Source organism: Pyrenophora tritici-repentis, chromosome 3 (genome assembly GCF_003171515.1).
Source record: "Pyrenophora tritici-repentis strain M4 chromosome 3, whole genome shotgun sequence".
Classification (NCBI taxonomy): Eukaryota; Fungi; Ascomycota; class Dothideomycetes; order Pleosporales; family Pleosporaceae; genus Pyrenophora; species Pyrenophora tritici-repentis.
This window is the reverse complement of record NC_089392.1, coordinates 3,445,604-3,470,863: the sequence shown is the minus strand read 5'-3', so window position 1 is coordinate 3,470,863 and position 25,260 is coordinate 3,445,604. Positions and strand designations below refer to the sequence as shown.

General features: G+C 51.2%; 10 protein-coding genes across 10 annotated transcripts; 5 read left to right on the top strand and 5 right to left on the bottom strand.

Annotated features, from left to right (window-relative positions):
* Nucleotides 1–281: 281 nt before the first annotated feature.
* PtrM4_087020 (RibA, GTP cyclohydrolase II) lies at nt 282–1,512 on the bottom strand (the record flags this gene model as incomplete). The annotated part of the gene is made up of 2 exons (XM_001940036.2): nt 282–317; nt 376–1,512. 2 exons carry the CDS (start codon nt 1,510–1,512, stop codon nt 282–284), a joined length of 1,173 nt encoding a protein of 390 aa, XP_001940071.1.
* A 442-nt stretch (nt 1,513–1,954) lies between these two features.
* PtrM4_087010 (AraJ, Arabinose efflux permease) lies at nt 1,955–3,530 on the bottom strand (the record flags this gene model as incomplete). The annotated part of the gene is made up of 3 exons (XM_001940037.2): nt 1,955–2,667; nt 2,721–3,381; nt 3,435–3,530. 3 exons carry the CDS (start codon nt 3,528–3,530, stop codon nt 1,955–1,957), a joined length of 1,470 nt encoding a protein of 489 aa, XP_001940072.1.
* Nucleotides 3,531–4,075: 545 nt separating this feature from the next.
* On the top strand, nt 4,076–5,697 carry PtrM4_087000 (SPS1, Serine-threonine protein kinase; the record flags this gene model as incomplete). Its single annotated transcript, XM_001940038.2, has 3 exons — nt 4,076–4,151; nt 4,415–4,574; nt 4,620–5,697. 3 exons carry the CDS (start codon nt 4,076–4,078, stop codon nt 5,695–5,697), a joined length of 1,314 nt encoding a protein of 437 aa, XP_001940073.2.
* Nucleotides 5,698–7,247: 1,550 nt separating this feature from the next.
* PtrM4_086990 (CAP domain containing protein) lies at nt 7,248–7,977 on the top strand (the record flags this gene model as incomplete). The annotated part of the gene is made up of 3 exons (XM_001940039.1): nt 7,248–7,499; nt 7,548–7,794; nt 7,847–7,977. The coding sequence occupies 3 exons, from the start codon at nt 7,248–7,250 to the stop codon at nt 7,975–7,977; spliced, it is 630 nt and encodes a 209-aa protein (XP_001940074.1).
* Nucleotides 7,978–8,701: 724 nt separating this feature from the next.
* PtrM4_086980 (uncharacterized protein) lies at nt 8,702–9,007 on the top strand (the record flags this gene model as incomplete). Its single annotated transcript, XM_066106741.1, has 1 exon — nt 8,702–9,007. One exon carries the CDS (start codon nt 8,702–8,704, stop codon nt 9,005–9,007), a length of 306 nt encoding a protein of 101 aa, XP_065963679.1.
* A 1,020-nt stretch (nt 9,008–10,027) lies between these two features.
* Nucleotides 10,028–11,201, top strand: PtrM4_086970 (uncharacterized protein; the record flags this gene model as incomplete). The annotated part of the gene is made up of 3 exons (XM_066106740.1): nt 10,028–10,125; nt 10,201–11,010; nt 11,195–11,201. The coding sequence occupies 3 exons, from the start codon at nt 10,028–10,030 to the stop codon at nt 11,199–11,201; spliced, it is 915 nt and encodes a 304-aa protein (XP_065963678.1).
* A 986-nt stretch (nt 11,202–12,187) lies between these two features.
* PtrM4_086960 (uncharacterized protein) lies at nt 12,188–12,598 on the bottom strand (the record flags this gene model as incomplete). Its single annotated transcript, XM_001940041.1, has 1 exon — nt 12,188–12,598. The coding sequence occupies one exon, from the start codon at nt 12,596–12,598 to the stop codon at nt 12,188–12,190; it is 411 nt and encodes a 136-aa protein (XP_001940076.1).
* Nucleotides 12,599–15,175: 2,577 nt separating this feature from the next.
* On the top strand, nt 15,176–15,487 carry PtrM4_086950 (uncharacterized protein; the record flags this gene model as incomplete). The annotated part of the gene is made up of 1 exon (XM_001940043.1): nt 15,176–15,487. One exon carries the CDS (start codon nt 15,176–15,178, stop codon nt 15,485–15,487), a length of 312 nt encoding a protein of 103 aa, XP_001940078.1.
* A 1,848-nt stretch (nt 15,488–17,335) lies between these two features.
* On the bottom strand, nt 17,336–19,450 carry PtrM4_086940 (Tymo-45kd-70kd multi-domain protein; the record flags this gene model as incomplete). The annotated part of the gene is made up of 2 exons (XM_066106739.1): nt 17,336–19,105; nt 19,154–19,450. The coding sequence occupies 2 exons, from the start codon at nt 19,448–19,450 to the stop codon at nt 17,336–17,338; spliced, it is 2,067 nt and encodes a 688-aa protein (XP_065963677.1).
* A 641-nt stretch (nt 19,451–20,091) lies between these two features.
* PtrM4_086930 (Ubiquitin-protein ligase) lies at nt 20,092–21,929 on the bottom strand (the record flags this gene model as incomplete). The annotated part of the gene is made up of 3 exons (XM_066106738.1): nt 20,092–20,138; nt 21,438–21,830; nt 21,878–21,929. 3 exons carry the CDS (start codon nt 21,927–21,929, stop codon nt 20,092–20,094), a joined length of 492 nt encoding a protein of 163 aa, XP_065963676.1.
* Between the last annotated feature and the right edge of the window lie 3,331 nt (nt 21,930–25,260).

The window sequence follows — 25,260 nt, the reverse complement described above, 5'->3', positions numbered from 1 at the left end:
AACTGGCTCGTTCGCCATGACTGAGCACTCGGGACAGGCCCGCGGGCTCTACAACAGTCCAATATATAACAAGTTAATGCGAATCGAAGATAAGCGAAAGATAGCGGTCCCCAACGCGGTGGCGTGGGTCGTAGAGGCGGTGCGGCGAGGAACAGATTGTGTTTATTTTAGTGCGGTTTCAAACGTGCACTGCGCCGCCGCCCCACGTCAGCGCGCACTGAAGATCATATGCCCGACAGTCGGTGAAATGGCATTTGTGAAATGCGCGCACGTGAATTGCATTACTTTTGGTCCAACATGTGTTTGAACTTTTCAATCTATGGTGATGTCAGTCAGGGTGGCAAGTTTGAAGAGGTAATTTTCAAAGGGACCCACCTTGGTGCTTAGATATTTCTCTACCTCTTCGCTCTTGATGCCTTTCAAGCCGCCAGTCTTCCATGCTATTGGAACCATGGCTACGCGTTCCCTTACAACGACTTCTCTATTTGGGCCTTCGACGGCATGTACCTTGTCAGGGTTGTTGGTCAAGAGCCGTATGCCTCGGTCGCCGTCCAAGGCCAAATCCATGAGCATGGCGGTAGCCAAGCCGTAGCTGCGGGCATCTGCGGGATGCCTCAACATGATGTTTGCCTCGTATGTGTCGTTGCCGAGATCCTGCAGGTTGTATGCTTTTAGTTTTTCGCCTAACCCGATTCCACGGCCTTCCTGTCGGAGGTAGATGATGGCTCCGCCGGAGGGAGACAGGGCGGGGTCGGCCATAAGCCGGGCGGCCTCGTCAAGCTGCTCTCCGCAGTCGCAGCGCGCCGACCAGACGGTTTCACCCGTGTAGCACTCGGAGTGTATTCGGACGAGGGGAAGGTCCGATGGTGAAATTGGATGTACATCGCCGTTCTCCGACGACGATGCAGAGGAAGGCGACAGCAGCCCATTGCTCTGCTTCACGTGCGCGGGGTCGGACGAAGATTGCCGTTTAGCGGGCACGCCTTCTGCCCGCTTGAGTTGTTCGACGCGCGAGCTGGTTCTTCCCGGATATAGACGTCCGACATATGCGCCTCTCGTCATGCGATCCAGTTCTGTCTCGCCTGGTCTCTCTGCATCCAGCGACCGCGAGCGAATGTGACTGCCAAAGACAATTGCAAGGTGTTCCTTGGTATCCACATTGTTCCTGTATACGTGCAGCCACATCTCGTGCCCAGTAGTCGTCGGTATACGCGCGCGTACTTCGCATTCAACTATAGGCAGTTTTGGCAACAGTTCGGGTCGCGGCGTGTCAGAGCGCAATGAGGTGTCGACTGGTATGGAGCGAGGCGGCCGTGGATGCGACGGCGTCGACATGCCCGGTGTCGCGGGGGGAGTGAAGGCGGGCGATATGATAGAGGGCGGTGGTCCATTGCGCGCATCGTCGACTTCATGTTCAGGCGTCTCTATGTTGAGCGCCGGTGTCTGGAAGTCGAAGCCATCTCGTGCAGCGCTCGAGAGGTGGGGTGAGAAATGCGGCGGAAATTCTGTCATGACTTTTTGACAACTATGGAAGAGAGGGTAAAAGAGGAATCTAGTAAGATCAAGAATACCACGCGCATGGGAAAGTAGAAATTGGAGAGGTAAGGCGATGTCTGTGGGGTCGAGTGACTTATGACATATCCGAAGCCGTCCGGGTGTCGTTATTTCGGAACCGCGCCGGCAGCTGAGCCGCGGCAAGTCTGATACCGTCAGCACCGCTCAGCCTTCCCTGACACAGTTCGTGTCTTAGTAAGCCCAAATGTCCGCCGCCTCCGTGTACGGCATGGTAATGCTCCAAGTAATAATCGAGCGTAGCCCACGGACCAAATTAGTAAATAGCATGTATCGTCCCACCAAGAATATAGATTCAATTTACATGTTCAAAAGGCAAGAGCTCCGCCTTTCAACTACCAAAAAAAGACCGGTCAACCAATCTGACCATCCAACACTTGATCTAGTCAACGCGACGCTCCCTACCCCAGACTTCATCCGCATTCTTCTTGCCCTTGGTCTCGGGCACATACCATGAGATGAATGCAAAGAAGAATGCCGAGAGTGCAGCAAAGATGAAGTAGACTTTCCCGTGCAGCTTCGCGCTCGCAAGGGGAAAGAATTGCGCAACGATAAAAGTAGCGATCCAGTTGGCCCCGAGCGCGATACTCTGTGTCGCATCAACGGCGTCCGGCCCTACCAGCTCGCTCGCTAGAATGAAGGGCACCGGTCCCAGGCCAACGGCGAAGCCCGACACAAAGAGCAGAACTGCGACTGCTGATAGGACGGGAATCGCCTTGATGATGCCAATAGCAAGCAGAAGCGAGCTCGTGCCCATGATTGCGAGGGAGCTGAGGAGGCAGACCTTGCGACCCAGCTTATCGGCCAAAGGCGCGCAGCTAGCCGTGACGATGATGTTCAGCGCCGAGACAGCAAGATTGAGCAGAGCCGAGTTGGACTCGAGCAGGCCGGCCAAGAGTGATACGCCGTACATGACGATGCTGTTGATGCCGCTGAATTGCTGGGCCAACATGACCATGACCACGGCAATGGCAGCCTTTTGGTAGTCGGCATGACGGAAGACTTGCATGATGCTCAAAGTCTCTTCCTTGCCAGACTGTTTGGGCCTCCCATTGACGGATTCGTCCTGGTTGCTCAATAATGTCTGCTCTTCCTCTGTGTTGGTGTTAGTATGCGGTCGGACAGGAACATCTTGTTGCGCCACTTACCGTTGACATCAGTCGAACCAGACACTCCCCAATCATTTACCTCCTCCTCGATGTTCGCATCTTCTCCCCGCATCTTGCGCAGTGTCTTCTTAGCCAGCGACACGTTGCCCTGTTCCGCAATGTACTTGGGACTCTCGACAGACAGCAATAGTCCTACACCTTGTGCCGCACCTATGACACCCCCAATAGCCAAGATCAGCCTCCAGTACGAGTCGTGGCTCAAGAAGTATCCCAACAGCTGCGTGATCAAGATACCAACGTTGCATCCGATCTGGGTGAAGGCCCCAAAGAAGCCCTTCTCGCCCGGGGGCGCGATTTCCGAAATGTAGAGAGGCACGATGACGACTGAAGCTCCAGCGCCCACTCCCGAGAGCAAGCGCCCAAATGCCATGACGCTGATATTCAAGCTCAGGGCCTCGAAGATGGGGCCCACGGCGAAGAAGATAGTCGACATCTGCATAGCCCGGAGCCTTCCGTACCTTCCGGCCAACGGTCCTGCGGAAAGGGCGCCTATGAGACCTCCGAGTGTGTAGAGCGACCCTACGACGCCCCATTCGGTGGGCGTCATCTCGATACACTGTGGGAGGCCCAGGCCGGTGACGGCCATCCTGATGGACTTTTTCTTGCAGCGGATGACATCTTCGGGTGCATTCAGCTCAGACTACGCGTGTTAGCTATAGCTGCTAGGTAGAATGAGGAGTGAGGATGAGATACCAGATGGAAACCGAAGAGCAACGGACCGAGGGTGGCGACGGAGAGGATGTAGACAAAGTAGCCCGTGAGGCTGCTGAACCACGAACGGGGGTCCATGGTGAAGCTCTGCTATTGCTGTTAGGATATGGAGCTCGAAGCTTGAAGCTCCAAGGTCGAGGTGTTGCTGCGACGGAGGGTCGTGTCAGCCCGCGCCAGTGCTTGGCTAAACATTAGGTGACATGGCCATCATGTCCCTGTGCAGCGCTCCTGTTGATCTAATCACCCCTCACGTGTCAGCGATAAGCGCTTTGTGGACTGTTGGACGGCGTCGCATCCGAATTACAAGTTTCGACCTTTGTGCATGTCGCGGCTGGCAGCGCAGACGAACACGATGCCCAGTCCAACAGTTCCAAGACTGAGGCTCTGCGGGGTGCTCTTGATAGCATCTACGACGTGCATCGAAGCTCTCTCAGCTCTCACAGCCTGTCGCGCCATCGGCTTCTTACAATACACATGCTGTGCATCTCCAACTGTCCACGCTCACCATCTGCGTAACAGAGCCGGAGAAGCCCCGAAAGCGCGTCGCCCCAACCCAGCGTGGCGTGGAGACGTTCGCTAGACGGTAGACGAGAGGCAGAAGTGTGGACGATGCCTCGCAAAGCATGAGCCAGCCCTCCGATTCCCCACCTGCCTCCGCCCGAGTCGCATCGCCAAATCGCGCTGCGGCTGGCCCCAACGGTACGTACTTACGTTTGGACGCGCCCAGTCTCGTGTCTTATTCCTCTCGGCCTCCACCCCATCTCAACCGGTCTTGTTTCGCTTCCTTTGCACATGTGGCGCCCCCCCTGGTCCATCCTCACGGCCTGTCCCACTTGACTTTTGCTTGCCCCCCATCAGCGCTTGCCAGCCATCACGCCATCTCGGATTCCCTTTCATGCACAATACCATTGTCAATACCACGTCTGTCATCAAATTCCAATACTAAACGTGCTATTCATCAGACCCGTCAGAGCCCGCTGATGCCATGTTCACCGGATACAACAATAAGAAGCGAGTGACGGAACGCTACAAGATTGTCGGTTTCATCAGCAGCGGTACCTATGGACGTGTTTACAAGGCTGAAGGCAAAAACGGCCGCACGGGCGAATTTGCCATCAAAAAGTAGGCAGCCCGGCATCTTGTCAGCCTACATGCTAATACCGCTAGATTCAAACCGGACAAGGAAGGCGAACTGCAATACTCTGGCATCTCTCAGTCGGCCATACGGGAAATGGCCCTGTGCACTGAGCTTGCACATCCAAATGTCGTGCACACAGTAGAAATCATCCTGGAAGATAAATGCATCTACATTGTCTTCGAGTATGCCGAACACGACTTGCTTCAAATCATCCACCACCATAACCAACCCCAGCGCCAAGCAATACCCGCACGAACCATCAAATCTATCTTGTATCAGCTCTTGCGTGGACTTGTTTACCTACATAGGAACTGGGTCATGCATCGAGATCTCAAGCCCGCCAACATCATGGTCACTAGTGCTGGAAAGGTGAAAATAGGCGATCTTGGTCTCGCTCGTCTGTTCTACAAACCGCTTCAGTCCCTGTTTTCCGGCGATAAGGTTGTGGTGACAATATGGTACCGAGCACCTGAGCTTCTCCTTGGCAGTCGCCATTACACTCCGGCTGTAGATCTATGGGCTGTCGGCTGCATTTTTGCAGAGTTGCTGTCGTTACGGCCCATCTTCAAGGGCGAAGAAGCAAAGATGGACAGCAAAAAGACGGTACCCTTCCAACGTAACCAGATGCAAAAGATTGTAGAGATCATGGGCATGCCAAGTAAAGATAGATGGCCACTTTTGACTTCGATGCCCGAGCACCCTCAGCTCTCCTCTCTCGTGTCTGGAAACTCTGCACGTTTCCCGCGCCCCCAAAGCGGTGATGGATTGGAACGATGGTATAAGCAGACCCTCGCCAACAACCAATACCCAACCCAACCGGGGCCAGAAACTCCCGGCGATGAAGGCCTCTCCCTGCTCAAGCAGCTTCTTGAGTACGATCCACAGAAACGGCTTACGGCGGAAAAGGCTCTGTTACATCCCTACTTTACCGTTTACGGCAAGCCAGCAGAAAGCTGCTTTGAAGACTCGAAAATCAAGTATCCAGTCAGAAGGGTCAGTCAAGAAGACAACGACATGCGCACTTCTAGCCTACCGGGCACCAAGAGGAGTGCATTGCCAGACGACTCGCTCGTTGGACGCCCCACAAAGCGTCTTAAGGAGGCATGAGGAGACTCGATACGAGCTCGCCGTGATGTCTACGTAATCTCTACAGACCCTGGCTGCAGCTTCCCGTTTGCACGTACCATTACAGTATTTACGGCAAACCTATCCCTGGTTGTCGGCAAAGTGCTACCTGACCGGACCGCTGAGTGACGACCTTGGCGGCGTAAGTGGCTTTGTACGAGTCGCAATCTTACACAGGCGTCGCTTGGGGAATCTTGGGGTGATCTCGACCCGTAGCTTGGGGTGCACCAACACGAAGGGATGCTGATGCTGTATCATCTGTACGTAACCTTCTGGAGGGGTAATGTGTCTTGATACGATGCAGGGGCAACGCGTCCAAGGTCCGGCTCTAGCCTACAAGCAGCTTGCATATTGGTGTTGTAAGTTTCATGTTGCGCGACCCTTCACTTACAAGACATGTACGCCGCGTTACGTCTTTTGTTTTCCACTTTTTCCTTTACACACACACACACACACACTCTCTTGACAGCAATCGGGAAATAACGACGGAATGTGAGAAATGAGCAAGGCAGTGGCAAGGACAGGATGGATAAGACAACATGTTAGCCACTAGCACCACATCGTATGTATAGTGCGGTAAGACTACCTGTCAAAAGAATGAGCAGATACAAGTGCAACGTTCCCCCAAACCTAACAGTGCCTTTGACATCACCTAGAGCTGGCTGGCTGAGACAGAATAGACCATGGTCACGCTCGAGTCCTTGTGATTGAACTAAAGGGTGGTCTTGTATACGGACTGCAATCCGGTATTGTCCATTATCTCTCATGGCCTCGTAACCCATGCTGGGGGGACCAGAAAGGATTCGCAAAGTGAAGACTCGTCGGGCCCTGCTGTGGTGAGCTATCGCGTACGCCGTCTCGCATGTTTGTGTCTCTTCTAAAACTTCACATGTCTTCTTTGTGCGTTGATTTAGCTCTTCGTGGTATCGCAGCTAGTGCAGTGAACTCCACGAGGTCACGGTAGAGGGGCTGCGGCATGTGAACAGTGCGCACGCTGCATATCCGTGGCGAGTATCGGTGAAACGGTCAAGTAAGTGCATAATAGGGTAGTGGCAAGAGGGCAATTTGGCTAACGAGAGAAAAGGCTTATTGCGTGGCCATCGGGCGTCGATGAAGCGTAATCAACTGTCCCACCACCCGCCAGGCCCGGCTGACCTTGCACAAACGGCCGCTACGTAGGCCTGCTGGCCGGCCAATAAGTGAATTTTGTCTCATTTGAGTCTGCCATCTCCTTCTGCATGCAGTTACCTGGTTCGTTTGTTTGCGGGGCTAGGACGTGAAGGCAGGCGCGCCCCATCAACACCACGCCATTGTTGACCCCAGCTCATTACGGACCCTGACCATATAAACCCACGCTGCTTCACTTCTCTTCTCCCCACCACTCTTTCAACCAGTTTCGCTCCCTACCATTGTCATTCATTACCTCAACCTTGTGAATCATAAATTGCATCAACAACACTTGCTTCAGTAGCAATCCTCTCAACTTCTACTCTACGATAACCTAGGACCTACAACATTATCCGAACCCCACCATGAAGATGTTCTCTCAGCTTGTGGCCCTGATGGCTGCTACTGCAGTCGCAGCTCCGGCCCACGATACAAAGGTTCGCGGTCTCGTCGCCGACGACGCTCCCCATTCGAGTGACCAGAACTTCATCGGCGCCGTGATGCGAGCCCACTGGTACTGGCGCACCTTGCACTGTGCTCAGCCGCTCGTCTGGGACAGCGATCTTGCCGACGCAGCAAAGGCGGATATCGCAGAGTGCACCCCGGACCCCGAGCATGTAAGTGGCAAGAACTATGGCAGCCAGTAGCATGACTAACGCGTGTAGAAACGTGCCGGCAGCAACCTCTCCTCAGTCAACCTCGCACCTGAGAACTATGACGCCTGGGTTGAGTTCGCCCGCACTGCTGTCCATGGCTGGCACGAGGAGGAGACCAAGTATCCGTACAACAACCCACACTACGACGCGTCATGGGGCCACTTCACTCAGATGGTGTGGCGCAACACTACTCGCATTGGCTGCGCACTGGGACACTGCCCGACTACGGTTAACTACCCAGGTCGCCTCTACTGCTGTAAGTGGAGATTGGATTGAACAGACTCGAAAGCGGTTACTGATACGCACAGACTACTCGTTCTTTGGCAATAATGTTGCGACTGGCCAGTTCGAGGCGCAGGTTTGGGCTCCCGTTTGTCACGATCCAGATGCTGCGTCGGTGACGACGCGCGACGATGTCCATTTCGACTGGACCCGCTGAGACGCTCCCGCTTCACCGTCGCACGGCCTTCGCGTGACGCCTGCGTAACGACGTTGGTTGTGACATGTTTCCTCAAGGTGTTTGGCGCTTTTCCCTCTCGGCCAAGCTTCTTTGCATATGGCGTTCAGGGTGAGAAGTTTACTGCGTTTTCTTTGTTTCAGTAACGGCTTCTGTGTATCAACGGTGACGACTTTGGGTAGTTTTCTATTAGGGCGCCGATGAAAAAAAAAAGGATATTCCGATGTAGGGATTTGCTTCATGGATAGACAAAGTGCTGTTTCCGAGCATGTCATAACCCTGTCCGAGGCTCATAGTTACTTGAGAATAATGATATCTGGCGTAGTACAATTATAGCAGCTGCTCAGCTAATTTGCCGGGCCTTTTCTGTTTCTTCCATGTCTCTTGTCTTGTCGATTGGTCATGTCTAGAACCCCGTCTGCGCCATGAGAAAGACACTGTCATGTCCCGAGACATTCGCGATAGCAAACACGAAACGATAAATCCCATGTAGTATATAATGATCAGGAGCTTCGTGGTTCCACCCTACCACTTACCAAAAGCTCATCTTCGGATTATCTCATCCTTTTTGGCCTGAGTACTTCAACCGCATCTATTACTCCGAACTACCGCATCCACATCGCAGCGAATTCAATTTCGAAGACAACCCTTAGTCGCAGCATATATCTTCCCAAAACAGCCTCATACGCTCTACATTGTCGCCAGTATGGAGGCACCTGACCCGGGGGAGTTCACATTCACCGTCATGGAAAAAGCGTTCCATGTGTGGCTAGGCCACAACACCTTCGAGTTTCTACGTAACGAAACGGAAGCGCAAGGGTCAACATGGGTTCATCTGGTCCTGGGGAAAACGGTGGAAACTGTTTTGGGGGTTGCGGCGGAGATGGGTCCTGGGTCAGACAGCACTGTCGAGACTATGGTGTTGGTGAATCAGGAATTGGAGAGGAGGATTGAACAGCAAGATTTGCAGCTTTACAATGTGTGGCAGAGCGTATGGAAGGCCTTCTCGTAGTAGCCTGGGTTAGTGGTCCGGAGATGACGGCGTGTAGACTAGACTAGACTAGTGTATAGAAGGAGAAGGGGAGACTAGAAGGTTGTGCTTTAGGTACGCTAATACAAGCAGTATCCAAAAGACGGGAAAAGCAAGCAGCTGTTATGTCATGCATCGTGACTATATTCCACAGCAGAGGTATTTGACATGTAGTGACAGCTAGTGCGGCTCTAATGTGTTTGGCTCAGCCTCGGATTCGCAGCCAGTAGGCCATGTTTGCTGCACGGGGCCCTCGCGATCCCCAAGACGCCGGGCGGGCATTCCCGCGATCGCGAAAGCAAAAATCGGCCCTACAATTGCCGTCAGCGCATGCCAAAACCCCATCCTCGCTCATAAACCCCCATCAACGCAGACCCTGAAAATCTCTCCTTCCCATCCTGCACCATCACTTTTGCATCGCGAACATGTCTACCACAGTCTCTGCCTGCAAGCGTCTCGGAGATAGCAGCCTGACATGGCCGCCCTGAACGGCATCCCTGCCCCAACGGCGGTGCGCGATTGCGCTATTGACATCATTTCACGCCACCAGAGAGCCTCGAACCTGTAGTCGCCCTCTTTGCCCAAGTCCCGCGACCCGCGACCATGCAAATATCTGACTTTCAAGGAACCCCCACTAAAGAGGCGTCGTGCTTTTGCTCGCACTCGCCTCCTCGACGACCCGCCCCAGCGCGTGTCGCCTGTGCCTGTGTTGGGTGCTGGCCGGACCCAGGTCCGCGTGCTTTTTACACGAGTCGCAAGTCGTTCGTTTAGCCCTGCTGCCACCCTCCTCGTGCTCGTGGGTTTTGCGCGTGCCGCACGAAAGAAAGTCGCTCGGTTCTTGTTTAAGTTTCCGGCCTTTTCGTCTTGTTTCCGCGAGTTTCGACAAAGAGGCTAGACCGATCGACATACTTTACTGCAAGCCAACTACGACAACTGTCTGTAAACACTACCGATTTATACCGACTGCTCTCCCTTCATCTTCGCTACTGTCACTGAGGGAATATGTTGGAGAAGCAGGGACATGCGGCGCGGGAAGAGGGTAGAGATGCGTCGCCTAGACTACCAGTCTCGCTATCGGGAGAGATCAATGCAGCCACACGGTAAGCCAGCCAGCCCCGCTTCAGAGCCGCAAACCAAACTGGAGAGCAAAACGATGCTGATTACATCGACTACAGAGCCCTACACACCAACCTCAATCGTTTAATCACTTCGCGCCTTCCACTCGCCCTCCCGCCATATACAAACGACCCCGCCCTCTACGCCACCGGACTCGTCCACTTTGCGCACATCTTCCTAACCTTTGAATCGCTATGGGCTGACCTCCTACGCGACCATGGCACCCACCCCGCAGATACCGACACAGCAGCAGCAGCCATGGACCCAGAAACCGCCACCCCCTTCTCGCCATTACTATCTTATCTCCTCGTAAACCCATACGACTCGCCCTCACTCTTCACATCCACCCTCGGTGCACCAACCCCGCCATCCCCCCAACTTACCGCTTTCCTCCAATCCCTCCGACCAAAAGGATTAATACGCTCCGGACGCCTGAAAAGAGATCTAGAGTACCTCCTAGCCGTCCACCCCACCGACCTCGAAGTCCTCCTGGCCAAATATCCTGGCGACAAAGTCGCAGACTTTTGCACACACATCCGCAAGAGCGTCAACGAGAAACCGTGGACCCTCGTCGCCTACGCATGGTGTTTCTACATGGCAATCTTCTCCGGCGGCCGCTGGATACGCGGCGGGTTACTTCAAGCACCGCCTGGTTTCTGGCCCGCAGATCATAACGGTCAAGAAGCTGACTTGCAAGACCGCGGGTTGTCGTTTTGGCATTTTCCCGGCTCCGCAGACGGAGAAGACATCAAAGCCGAATTCAAAGCCCGACTAGCAGCCGCAGAGGACCTTTTCACCCCAGACGAACGCGTCGACATCATCGAAGAGGCTAAACACATTTTCCGCCTCTGCGCTACGCTTGTCGATGAGTTGGATGAGATGATTGGCACGGATATGCAGGCTGCACAACTGCAACGGCATTTGTTTCCACCTCAACCTCAACACCAATCCCAACAATCCCAACATCAGCATCAGCATAAGCATCAGCATCCGTCAGACTCGCAGCTTGCGCAGTCGGGGTCGGAGAAACAACATCTTATGGGTGTGAGTCAGGTGCTAGCTATGAGGGTTGCGCCCGTGACAAACAAGTCAAGGGGATCCGTTTAGTCTGTTTTTCAAGAGACCAGAGGTCACGGGCACGATTGTGGCGGTGGGGTGTTTGGTTTGTGTTGTACTTTTTAGGTTGCAGTAGGAGTTTTTCTTGGGGATGTGAGCGTGGTGTTGGGCTGGGTGTTGCATGGCGTGGTGTTTGGGGTTCTGGGGGTTTGGGTTTTAGTTCTGGGGGTTTTTGAGCGTTTGTAGAGACGTTACATGTGTTGTGCTGTGTTGCATTTAGCGGTGTTTTGTATTTTAGCCGTTTTATTCTTTCTCTTCTTTCTTGTGCAATTTCGTCTTTTTAGGTTTGCTTGCTTGCTTGCTTGATTGATTGCATGTACTTATGCATACCTGTATACTGTCCCTAGCTTCGTTGGATACCCTAACCCTTTCCCCTTCCTCTTCCTCTTCCTCTCGCATCTCATACTACAATGAACACCTCACCCCATCCTACATCTAACTCCCACACCAGACTTACTCCCCACGATATCTCACTTCACTTCACTTGACTTCACTCCACACGCAGCCACAGAAAACATCATCAACGAAAAACTTGTAACATTCATTCTACTTAAAGAAAACTGGACTAAGATACTAGTTGTCTTTGCACATTTGTTTTTGGTATGTTGTATGCGTTTGATATGAGATAAGCTATCATACTCGTTGTCGTCGTTGTATGTTTTTTGGTGTTATCTGAGGTGACTCATATATTTAACTTCCTCTTCTTTGACTTTTTTTTTGGTGGTTTGGGTGGTGTGGTTGGAAGGAGGTGGGTAAGGGTTCGTTGTCGTCGTTGCATGTTTTTTTTTGGAGGGTTTTGATGAGGCAAACCTGTCGTTTGCTTGGCTCGCTTTTCTTTGTGGCTGTTTGTGTGTGTGTTGGATTGGGAGAAGAATGAAGATGTGAGATTTCGTTCTCGTGAGGTGTACGTATTCGCAAGGAGAATCACATCTAGAGCGCATGATACTTAATGGCCGGAGAAAAAGTGATTCCGTGAACTTTACGTAGATGAGCCTTGAGAGCTGATGCGACGAAGTAACCCTTGCCGTTGACGCGGTTGCAGCCCGGTTGCGGACATTGGTAGTAAGAGTGGTCATGGACAGTGCGTATGTGCTTGTTGCGTTTTCCCGAGAATTTGAATAGTTCTGTTTCAGGACTGTTTGCTGAAGCCGGCTTTGATTTTGAGCATCCCTCCTTTTCGCAGATAAGCTGCCACCCCTGTGATCCTCCATCGTCCTCAATGTGATGGTAGTTTCGAACATGCTGGGCGAGATGATCTCTACGCTTGAATCCATTCTTCCCACGATACTTCTTGCAGTACTTGCAGGGGAAACGTTTGGCATCAACTTGGTGCTTCCGCATGTGCCTTGTCAGGCCAGCACTTTGGGTAAATTTGCTCGCGCATCCATCTTTCTTACAAGCATAAGGGATATGGCCTGAGTTTCCGACGTGATAATTGAGTTCATAGTTGGATCTCACGAGTTTTGAACATTCATCGCACCTGGGAAGATTTGGATGTACACTTCGCTCGTGAGCCTCCAGTTCATGAGTATCAGAACAAGGATGTTGGCAGGACTCAAGAGAACACTTGAGCATGGGAGGATTCTCGGTTTCGCCGAAGTTGCTGTGACGGGTTAATACAAAGTATGAGTAGCATATAGAGTTTCTTACCTCATGAAGTCCTGACCGACCATGCCCGGAATAGACGGATTGAGAAAGAAATATTGCCATTCTTGATTCGATACCGGGTGATTGGAAGTAAGCGCGGTTATCATCCCGAGTTCATCCTGGGGAGGCTGAGGCTCAAATGGCATGTGCGGGCCGTTCAGATTGTAAACAGGGAAATCCACTTCCGGAAGGTTCTCTGGAGAAACCAGCCAATCATCTGTGTAATCCTGCTGCGCTAGATATCCGCTCTTAAGCCTGACGGCGAGACCCTTTTTGTTAGCAATGTGTTAAAAAAAAAGCCTCACCCAAATTCCTGGAACATGTAGTCCATGATTGGCAAAGGTAGAACGAGGCTGCAGGCGACCTTCCTCAAAGTGTCGAGGCTGTGCAAGCCACCAGAGTCGATGTGTTGGCAGTGGTAAAAGCGGTAGTAAGGCTGAGCGGGGTGCGGGTACGGAAAGTCGAATATTTTAGTGAGTCAAGACCGGACGACAGCGATAATACATACCTGTATCCAAACAAAGCTCACGCTGCTTTAGTGCAGGGAGAGAAAAGGGTCCCTGCCCTTTTTCTATGGGATTGTCAGCGAGAGCCCCGCCGCGCTCTGTAGATGTTTTCGTGTGAGTAGTGAGGTGAAGATGTGAATCGGCTTGCCGATGATGGTTGCATGGTGGGGTTATACCAAATGATGTAGGTTCCTCCGTCATCACAGTCCGCAACAATCAATTAAGTGGGTCCTAGAAGGTTCAGATTGGATTGATTGATTACCGCTTTAAGCCTAGTAGTTACCTATAGGAGTTTAAGCCCTACCTAGATAGGTAAGTGGGTCTAGGAGAGTGACCGGATTGAATTGATTGTTGCGGAGTCTATCCGTCATACCCTAAACAGCCTCTCCCAGTCCTTCGCCTTTCCAAAGGCTATCAATATCATTATCTTGCAACGCAGCACTTTTCATGTCTTGAATCGCACATCTTTTATTTGGCTTAATGACCCCCTCCTCTTCCCGTCGGAATGAATATCAAAGATTACTAGGCAATCTTTACCCTGTTGCTCCAGGGTGAACTGTATTCCCATCAGTCACAGTCAGACCCTGTCTCTGGGTCTCAGGCACTTTCCATTAAATCATCGTCCTAGCATAACAAACACTCTCCATGACACGTACTGTCCGGGCAGTCGCAACCTCCTTCACGTTCTGCAAGCCAGCGAGTTCACTCCCCAAGAGCATAATCCTCGTATTCATCTTGCTTGCACCACTTCGCCATTGCAACCCACTGCATCTCCCAACCATCGTTCCTATGCATTTCTTCCGATGCAGACCAGGTTGAATACTATTTATCGTTTTCGAGCAGCCAACGATCGCCGTACGTGAAGTGAATGTTTGGTCGTCTATGTGGCCCGCTTGGGGCATATTCAAGACGCAATTTCACGCTTGGACTTGGTGAGAACTGCAGATAGCCGTTTGTGGACGCTGAAGGAAATGCACCACGTCTCCTACACCGCTCTTCTTCGAACCGAACATCGTCGGACCAGTCTGCGATCGCTCGCTTCGGCTACTCTGTCAAGGCTGCAAGAAGCTGCCCAACAGTGATCCCATCTTCGTCGAAAACAACTGAGTGCTCATTTAAGTCCTCCTGAAATATATGCGGCGTTGTGCATGGTGGATGCGTGGCGAACCCAGCGCAGATAGTCTCATAGAACGTAGTACCAACACAGGCGGGGATCGTGAGATTATTTTGTCCTGGAATCAACTCGATATCGTAAAATCCACAAACAAATTGGATTCTCCGCCCAAAGAGAAAGACGAAGTAAGGATTGAACTCTATCTGTGAGAGGTCCAACCATGTGGGAGAAGTGGGCAGGTCCGGTTTGCCACCACCCCCAGTAGGTGCTCTGCTGCATTTATTAAGAAGATGCAGCCCCGGTGATACTTCAGAATCTAAATTGAATGCCTGGTGTAGTCTCGCTGGTATAAAAAATCCGTCATCTCCCGTTTGTTTCGCGTCGATGAGCTTCGCAACGTGGGACATGGGGTAACGCAACATCAACTCGGCCCGAATGATAAATCTATCCAATGAGATCAGAGTTCGCGATGACTGTGAGGCGAAGAAGACACGCAATTCAAAAAGAGGGAAGCTAGTAAAGATCACGGGTTTCTGCCCGTGCACATGCTTATGCTGCCTAATCGAGTTCCAGACTACAAAAGACTTCGCTCGCCAGTCGGCTCCTTCCCCTTTTCACAAATCTCAGCGTCTACTTCCGACGTCTTTCACCATGGCAGAAAGCGAAAGATCTGCTCAACCAGAGCAACAAAAATACGACGAAGAAGAGTATGGTCTTTATCCTTACGACGTGTTAATCATGAAATGGCTTCCAGATACCGATCCGCTGAGTCTCGATAAATTCACAGGTTCAGGATCGATACAGGACTCAAATTTACCACGACTTTGGTCGACGTTATTGGATGCGAGACGCCGAGAGCTAGACGCTAGTTCTTTAGACGAGGTCTCCCTGACCCCCGCAAAGCCTTGGCCGTTGCCTCCTTTACGCCCACGCAGCCAGCTTGAACCTGGTGTTGAAGAATGAAGGTAGCCTCGACTCTTGATGATTGATGCACATATTGCATTATGGGCGAACAACATCCGAACGCTACCTGGTGGTGTTATGCCCGACGCCCACCTTCCGGACGTCTTAAATGGAAGTGACTGTGCGCGAATGCAGCCAATCCAAAGCCATCACTAGGCTCTTTATATCCCGGAATTACTACAGGCTATGCATGGTTACCTTGACCCCAAGTCACAGTTCATTACTCGCAACGTGTGTCATTACTGGCGCATATTATTGGCAGAAATACTATGCTTGAAGTTCCGCAGCCACAATCCGTGTGGACCCATCGAGTACCGCCAACCAATCACATCCGACGTCCCTGAGCTGCGACCATGTCTCACAGAGATGAATGCCATGCACGCCGAACTGGCGGGGCGTCTAGCCGTTTGTCAGGCTCCTCATTACGATTACTGCTTCCCCGCACGTCTCCATCAGGTAATCGCACTAGACAAGTCAACCTTGGACCTCTTTCGCACCCTGATAAGTCTACATCCATGGAATTTCTTCACTCTCAAGTTACCGGATGTACCTTCTTGGTTAGACCTCACCCAAGTGAAGTTCAACCCATACTTCACTGAACTTTTCCCGGGGCTTTTTACATTCTCATCTGGTCGGTACTCGCTGGAACTGATCTTGGGGCATGATAACGTCATCAAATCCGGAGCTGAAGAAATCTGTCGACTAATTAGTTCCATGTATGTTACCCAGCCGCCATGCAAAGCACTGGGAGTATATCTCGACTGTGCACAACGTGATTCACGTACTTTGCGGATTGGACTCACATCCAATGAAAAAGGTGTTACCATCTCGGATTCTTCTCGACACGCTCCGAAAGTGCGCCCCTGAGGCTATTGAACATTGGTCTCACTTAGCGAATTCCGCCAGGCAAAAGATCGCCGAGAACGACTGGACGTATTATACATTTGCCAGTCAAAAAAATTATTTCTGGCGCAGATTCCAAGTGCCTGACAGACCCAGGATAGTTATTGTCTTGAATAATGCCTATGGCCACGGAAGACACTGGGGTCGTTGGTCTTGTACAAATCTTGAATCAGGCACAAAACTCTGGAGGGCAGCGTACGTACATTGGGCAGAAGAGGATGGGCACAGTCTAGATGCTTTTGTGTAATCTTCAAGGCTCACAGTCTGTCATCAAATGAGATCGAAGAAATCAGTAAGCTATGGCTTGCATCATCTTCACTTCAATGAAGATGATCGAGATCCACTGCAACATTTCATAGCAACATAGAAGAGACAATCCATGAATAATTTCAATACACCAAGACTTGCACATTCACAAACTAATTCTCACAAGCATGCATCAAAGAAACATATCAAACACTTCGTTCATTTTAACTCACGGTATAAACAATCAATCAATCAAACACCCGCACCGCCCGCCTGAGTCAGCAGTCCAATTTGAAAACACGCAGAAAGAAACCATGTCGTAACATCCGGGCCGCACCCACCAGGAGACCAACCCTACCCTTCCGGGTGAGTCAAAGCCATCGACCGGTGAGTGCAGCCACTCGTTGTCGTTCATCCGTCAATCGTACACGCGCCAAACACCGAACAAAACAAGGTGTACAAGTACACCGCCGACCCAACCATTGTTATACACGTAAACTGCTGACTCAAACCAAGGAACACAATCCAAACACCGACTCAAACCAAGATATAGACGAGGTGATCGCAGAGAACCCGGGCCGCACCCACCAGGAGACCAACTCAAACCCTTCGGGTGAGTCTAGGTCATCGAACGGTGGATGCAGCCGCCCGTCCTCATCTCAACACCTCATCTCATCCCAGCACCGAAACGGCTCAAACCTAGTGTGAAGGATCGAACGGGTTGAAGGGCTCAACAACCACCTTCTTGCCGAACCTACGCTTGAAACCCGCCTTGACCCTAGCCCACTTAGACATGTTCTTCTTCTGGGCCTTCCTAAAAGCGATGCGAGACTGTTGGATCTCGTGGAGACGGGCCGCCTCCTCAGCCTTGAAGAAGTGCATACGAGCCTGAAGGGCCTCGCGCACGTGGTCACGAGCAGCAGGGTTGCTGAAGACCTCATCGTTGTCCGGGTGGAGGAGAATGATCTCCGGGATCTTGGAGATGGCGATACCCGAGTCTACGATGCGGTGGTAGAGGAACTTCTCGAGGTCTTCGGCACACCAGCACGGCTGGCCGGGGATGGGGATGAAGGTGGCGCGGATGGCGCGGATGATACCAAAGTCTGTGATCTGCTTGGCCTCGTACTGAGAGAGAAGCTTGCAGATGTACTGACCGCGCTGAAGGAGGCGTGACTCGCGGTGAGTCCAGGCGCGCTTGTAGTTGGTGAGGCTAGGGGGGAGAAGCCAATTCTCTTGCGTGAGACGGTAAGCTTCGAAGAAGTCGTTGAGCTTGGAGCGGGGGTTGGGGATAAAGTAGCCCTTCCAAAAGTTCTTCTTGTAGACGGCAGCTTCGACGAGAGTGCGAAGATGAGGGTATAGGTTTACCTGTGTCACTGGTACTGTGTAATCAGTAGTGATGGTGCGCATGAGTGGTTGAGGGATTTCGAAGATGCCAACGACATCGGGGTCATGGTAGTTGGACTTGCTGCCAGATTTACGGATGTAATGGGGACCCTTGTCGAACTCCTCGACGGTAACACCGGCACCAGCGATGAGCTTGGCCTTTGTCATAGTAAAGATGTCTTCTTCAGCAAGACTATCCATGTAGACGTTAAAATGCTCGGGATCCAAGAGGTGTTTGCGCTCCTGCGGTAAGATTTGTGCTACAATGAACTCGTGGTCTTCCTCATTCAAGGCACGTTCCTCAACAAGCATGGCGCTGTACTTCATCATATTGTAACGGCCGATCCACAGTCGCTCAATGGAATCATTAGGCATCTGGCTCGCACGGATAGTGACACCGTGGACGTTGAAGGTGGCATCTAGTAGATTGCCCTCAGCATCGTACTGTTGCAGCCCAAAATGCTCGTTCATCTGCTCAATGATGGCAATGTTGCTAGGACAGCCATTGGCGGCAAAGTAGGCCAAGTCCTTCATAGCCTCGCGGCGACGCATGGCTTCGATAGCTTCGTTGGCAGTACTCTGTTGTGCTCTAGGCTGGACAATGGCAGATGCATCGCAAGGAACCTGAACTGGGGCAGAACTAGCCCTCTGACCTGCGATCTTGTTGATGATATCCAAAGGCTTCATCCGCTTGCCAGTGTTTGGTTGCTGTTTGATGGCAGCATGACGTTGATTGAGGAGCTCCTCTGCGGCACGCATAGCAGCCAAGGCAGCCTCCATCTCAGCATCGTGCGCATCAAGATTGTTGTTGACGTCCTCACTTGTGTTGAAACGGACATTGACACTCGTAGTGACATTGGTTGGAGTGTGAGTAGCGTTATGAGTAATGTCCGTTACATGTGTGTCCTTTGAGGTATCGGCAACGGCTTCGGTATCCTCGTTAGGAGACTCGGAGCGCACAGTCGCAGGGGGTGTCAAGGGATCGATGGTCAGCTTGTTCGAAGGACACATACCAAAAGTCTTAGCAGCCTCGGACTCGACCATAGTGGCATCGGCGGTAGAGGGGGGAGTGGAAGGATCGTGGATCTGCAGTTTTGGGTTAGCGACGTCATTGCATATGTTCATAGCACTGACCTTGCGGTTGCCCAAACCAAGGCGGAAACGCTTCTTGATCGTAAGTGCCTGAGTAGTAGATGACAACGAAGAAGGGGTCGCATCCGTGGCAGAAGAAGAGCTCATGGGGGTGCTGGTGTCGCAGTACTGTTGGCCGAGACCAGTCACAACATGCGCCAGCCGCTCGCGCTTGTGAGCCATGTGCGGGCTAATGGAGAAGACCGATGCTGGGGTGGTTGCAATGTTGCCGTCAGTGGTGTTGTCATTGTTGTCTGGGCTCTTGTTGACTTTGCTGCCCTTGACACCACGAGACAACATCGCCGACAAGATTCGCTTGTAACCCACCATAGCGAAAGTGTAGATGTAAGTGATGGTGTAGAAAGTGCTTCAAGAGATAATGATAATAGCTGGGACAGATGTCACTGTACCGTTGTGCAAAGTCAATGTGTGGGTGTGGGTGGCGTGGGTAATTTCGAGCTGGTGGTGGGCAATAAGTACTATCAACACCGCCAAGCTTTTGCAACAGGGTCACACGGCGCAGCTAAGAGCATTTTGTTTGCTGTGGTAAAAGAGTGAAAGAGAGTCGGGCGGGGTGTAGTCCCATGACTCGGTCAGGCAACACCACATAGAAGAGACTGCACGCGTGCAAGACCGCAGTGCAAGTGCAGTGCAAGTACAATCCAGATGCAAGCATTGCAGGAAACTGTATTGTGGTCAGCAAGCCCCTCTATACCCATGCCACAAGATCTTGATGTCCAAGATGCATGAGATGTAAACACACGCATTCCCTTGTGGCCGGCACCTGTGGTAGCTCTTGGGAGCAGAGTTGCCAACAAGCAAGTCAAGTTGCTCGTCAAACCTGGACGCTAACCGCTAGGAGTAGGAGTTATACCTAACAAAGTAACTACTAGGCTACAATAGGTAATCAAGCAAGTCAAGTTGGACCTTCTGAGCCCCACTTACTTGCTTGTTGGCAACTCTGCTTGGGAGACGGCGCAGGTCCAGCCTGCGGGCTTTAGCGACTGCGTAACATAAGGCTCGAGAAGAATGTAGTTACTATAAGAAAAAAATTTACGAAGAAATATGCACCTCTTCTTGCTCTTCGGCGTGACAGTGGCCTCACCACGTTGTTTTTCGAGCAGCGCTCGTTATTTCTGGGAGCACTGTCTTGTTTATCTCATCGGAAAGGGAGAGAAGAGGTGCATATGAAATTGCTTGCATTACATTGTAGACTATATGGCAATGTCGGAGCAAGACATGGGAAAGACATGGGAATGTCCGGATTAGATTATAGGAAGAGACAAGAAAGGCATATGAATGTACTTATGATATTTCAGAGACAGATGGGACAGGCATAGAAATGTTTTACATTGCAGTGATTGAGGGAAAGACATGGAAATGACTGCACGTTATTGTAGAGAGAGATGGTACAGGCATAGAAATGACCGCATGCCATTGTAGAGAGAGATAGAAAAGGCATGGAAATGTTCTTATCGTATAGAGAGAGAGAGAGAGAGAGAGAAAGAGATGGGACTGGCATAGGAATTTCCGGATTACATTGCGGAGATTGAGGGAAGGACATGGAAATGTCCGCATGACTTTGTGGATAGAGATGGCACAGGCAAAGAAATGCTCTTATTACATTGCAAAGAGTGAGATGAAAAAAGCAAGACGATTATCTAAACATATCCCGCTCACATAGAAATAGAGGTGATAAAGAGAATCCAGACGCCATGCTTACCAAATATTTAAAGATGAAATGAACAAGGGACCATGAGTTGCGAGACGTGGTCCGAGGTTTGCTAAATCCGTCCCACCGATAACTTCTGCCTACCAGAAAGTTGGGCGACAACATGCACTCATACAAACCTTCTCAGTACCATGAACAAGAGTGCAGCCACTACACCGTAGATACAGGTATCAATCCAAGCCAGGTCTGGACTGCGGTGGGCGACCTGGTGAGGTGCTGGTGCGGGTACCGTCCGAGTCGGTCTCACCATAGGTGCAACAGGTACAGGACGTGCTGTATCCACGATAGGAGTTGCTGCCGCCGCTTCCGAACCTGATGGAGAAGCAGCAGGTTTCACTTGGACAGGGCTTTCGGTTGCCCTCCCCTTGCCCTTGTCTACCTTGTCGTCCGCGTTTTCCCCCTTCCCGAGCTCATCTCGATAAGCGAGTCGCAGCTCCTCGGGAACGTCCTCGTCCTTCCGCTTGCCCTCCTTCTCCTCAATCTCCTTGACCATCTCCTCGCGTTCCTGCATGATTTCCGTGTTGCTTTTTCCGCACCCCGCACATTTCCATGCACCGCTTTCCTTGGCCATGCGCTCTCGTGCGTTCTTGCTGCACTCAATGCCACCGAGCTGGCCCTTGGCATCGGTATCCATGAAACTTCTAATCGCAACGAGGGCCGTGCGCACACCCCACGCTGGCTGCCACGTCTCCTCATGATGGCCAGATATGCTGAGACAGATCTCGCGATTGACTTCAAAGCGGCCGGTGGGTGTAAGGAAACGAAACGAGGGTGGCCTGAGTGGGTACGAAGAAGGGAGGACTATCCGGCCATGGTAGATGCCGCCAGCGTATGGAGACGGTTCGGGTGGGCCGCGGATAGTAAAGTGCCATTCGAATAGGTTCGTTTCGAGCGGTTCAGCGTGGTAGTCTGAGGAGGGTGAAGTGGATAGTTCCGAGGCTTCTTTTACTGTAGCCCGTTAGCTACGGTACTCATCGCAATAGAGACGCGCTTACATATGCGCTTAATTGTAGGGTTCTTCGTGTTGAACTGGCCGCGGGTGGTCATCTTCGCGGCTACAACAGATTCTGAGGTTGGGTATAGCGAGATTCTAGCAGGTGATAAGTCAGGTGAGTGAGTGTCAGGTTTGCATGAGTTAGTTTGGCGATACGACGGAGTGAATGTTTCGTGTCGCAATCACTCCAAATGCAACGTGTAAGACTGCGAATACGGCGGCCGTGGTAAGCGCCGCCCGCCGCATCTAACTTATCGATAAGCGTGACCCACCGTCTCGTGCATCGTGCATCGGGGAGGTTGGGAAGTCTGTGATCATCAAACTGAGATCTTTGATCATGTTCAGCCATGATTCATATACGCCTGAGCCTATGCAGGCGTTGAAGCTGCTACTAAGGCAAGCCATCTGGGGTGGCAGTCTGAACGCGCACGTGCCAGGCACCCATCAGCACTCCACTGGTCCGTGCGTAATGACCGTTTCTTCCAGCTCTTCCACTTCCGTGACAGTGAACAGATGGGGAATTCAGTTGTTTGGGACGATAGCGTAGAGAGACCAAATTGTGGCCTTGATTGCGAAGAGTTTATCATCGCCACATAATTGGGCTAGGCTGCGATTGTGATGGGTCGCCAAGACCATAGGGTCCCTTCCTAGGACATTTTCACCCGCCCTCTAGCTTCCTGCTTTCACATCCGTCGCAGTACTTGGCTACTCCATACTCCGCATCCACAATCAAACCTTGCCTGATGGCTTCGCTCGAGCAGGCCACTAGCGAGGAAAACGCATCCTAGATCCACCCCGACGATGTCCTCATACTCAAGCATTTTCCAGAAACAGATCTTCCTTCACTATTCGGGAATGATGGTGCATATCTCACCTTACGTAACTTCGCTATAGACCTCGAAGGACGGGGAATAGCGCCTCCTCGAGTACCATGGCCATCACCGCCACCTCGTTCCCGCGAGAATTTAGAGGCTGGGGTTGAGGAATGAAGAAACAAAGCCGTGCAAGCCATCAGCTCACGTCTGAGTCTGTACACATGTCCACCGGTAAACGCTGATACACAGGCACCAGTCGCTCAAAAAGATCGTGTTTCCTGCAACATAATTCATACTACGCATCGCGCCTTGCTAGTGACTGAAATGCTCGAAACTATCCTCCGATGCGCGTCTCCGAAAACTCAATTTGTTGCGCGGAATATCAATACCAAATGGCGACAAACAATCGACTATATCCTGGGGTCTTCGTATCGCTCCCCTGAGCCTTGCGCGTCCGTACAATACGGTGATGCAATTGATGCACAAGTATTTGCCGTGCCGGCACCCGACGAAGAAGTAAAAGATGCCGAACAACAAGCTTCTAGGCTCTCACAGATGCTGCCTCCCGAGGCTTCCCAAGTTTCTTACACTGCTCTAATAACACAAGCACATTCTCTTTCTCAATCGGCGTATGATGCGTATCAGGCTGTGTATGAGCGTGTGTGGAGAGCCCCGGCGTTCTCGTTCAGTAGTGGCGTACGGCGATGGGTTGATTGGAGCCAGTTTGTCTTCTATCCATACCTTCTACAACTACTTTTGGGACGTATGGAGTTGGAGTTTGGCAGATGCGACATTGCCTTAAAGGGTGGCCCCGGTCCACCAACTGCGTATCGAAGCCCGCTTGTAGGTGCGAATTTCCACCAACTTCTTGGACCAATGTTTCTCACGCAACCGCCCTGCAAAGCACTCGGCACCTACATCCCCACAGTAGGTAGGAGTTCGATAGCCCCCGTCAGGGTTGCCAACAAGCAAGTAAGTGGGGCTCAGAAGGTCCAACTTGACTTGCTTGATTACCTATTGTAGCCTAGTAGTTACTTTGTTAGGTATAACTCCTACTCCTAGCGGTTAGCATCCAGTTTTGACGAGCAACTTGACTTGCTTGTTGGCAACTCTGGCCCCTGTGACTCGGATCTGCGACCCTAAGGGAATCAAATTGGGGGCTTTCTTAGATGCTCTCGAGCAGAACATCCAGCATGCTGTAAAGGTTTGGAGAGACCAAGCGGAAACCCTTCTAAAGAGTATTCAAGAACCACATTGGACAACGTTTACTACGGAATCACAGAAACACTATTCGTGGTGCTACTATGGGTATCCAAAGTTCATCATATTCCTTGAGAAAGTCGACGACGAAGTACCAGATGCTTTGACAAAGACATACCATCATTATGGTGAGGATTTTGCAAACGTATGTATGGGGGAATGGTATAAAGACATGCTCGGTTGATTTGCCCAGAGCAGGAATGCATGCTATAGTCTTCTGTCTCTCTCGAACAGTAAGAAACAAATATCGTCGGTATATCACTGGTCGGGATCTGTCACAAGGGGGGATATGCCCGCACTTATACTACGTCAGTTAGATACATGGACGCTCAAATAAAAAGGATAGACTAGTATAATCACACCTTTATGAATATTGGCAAATTTCCACTGCATACGCTTTCCCTATCAAATCAATATGTAATGCCTGGGTACATCCTTGATAGATTAACTTAGGAGCGTTTCAATTTCAACGTTTGGAAATAAGGATGGTTAGGGCGACAACGTCTTGTAGGCCAGACTTCACTTCAGTTATGGGCACACACGCCGCTTTCATTATTCACAAACGGACACAACAGAGACTAAATCATTGATAAGATTGGTAATAAAGACATGCAAACTGAAGATCATGTCGAATTCGTAGCTGCATTCATTTGCAACTATTTAGGACGAAATATTGGCCGTTGATTGCCTGTCACTTGTTTGGGCACCACCTTTTTGGTCATTTCTGAATTGCATCATGGGCGCAATGAAAAAGAGCAAAAATTCTGATTCCTGCCAAAGCAATCTGTTGCCTGGATACCTCAAGTCAACCAAAGATGCGCTGGTATAAGTACCGAACTTGATTGCGCAAATGCTAGGCACTCAGTCAGTGAATGATTCACAGGATTAAATGCAGCTTTTAAGATTTGCGACTCGCTGTCTACGTCGACGTTAGTGGTGCATTACTCCAAGCATGTTGAAAATTAACCTAGCCGTGAAATATCTGATCTGTAAGCACGTGTCTCGTTTCTAGTTTCTCGTCGAATCGCATGACATTAACCCTTCAACTCGATCTACTCTGTCCTACTCTATTCTACACTCCGCACAGACCGGTGTTTACTAATACAACATAAGACATCCCACGACCGCTATTTATGCTCGTCCCTCCTCTACTTCACAAAAGTATCTTCCTACTGATAGTGACTTTGCTCAGATTGAAGATTTTTGGTTCACAAAAACACGACCGCCGTGTCGGCAACAGGACCGGAAGAGATTACCTGCCCTCTTATGCTCGGGTCTGCAAAATAATTGATTACTATGACACGATACT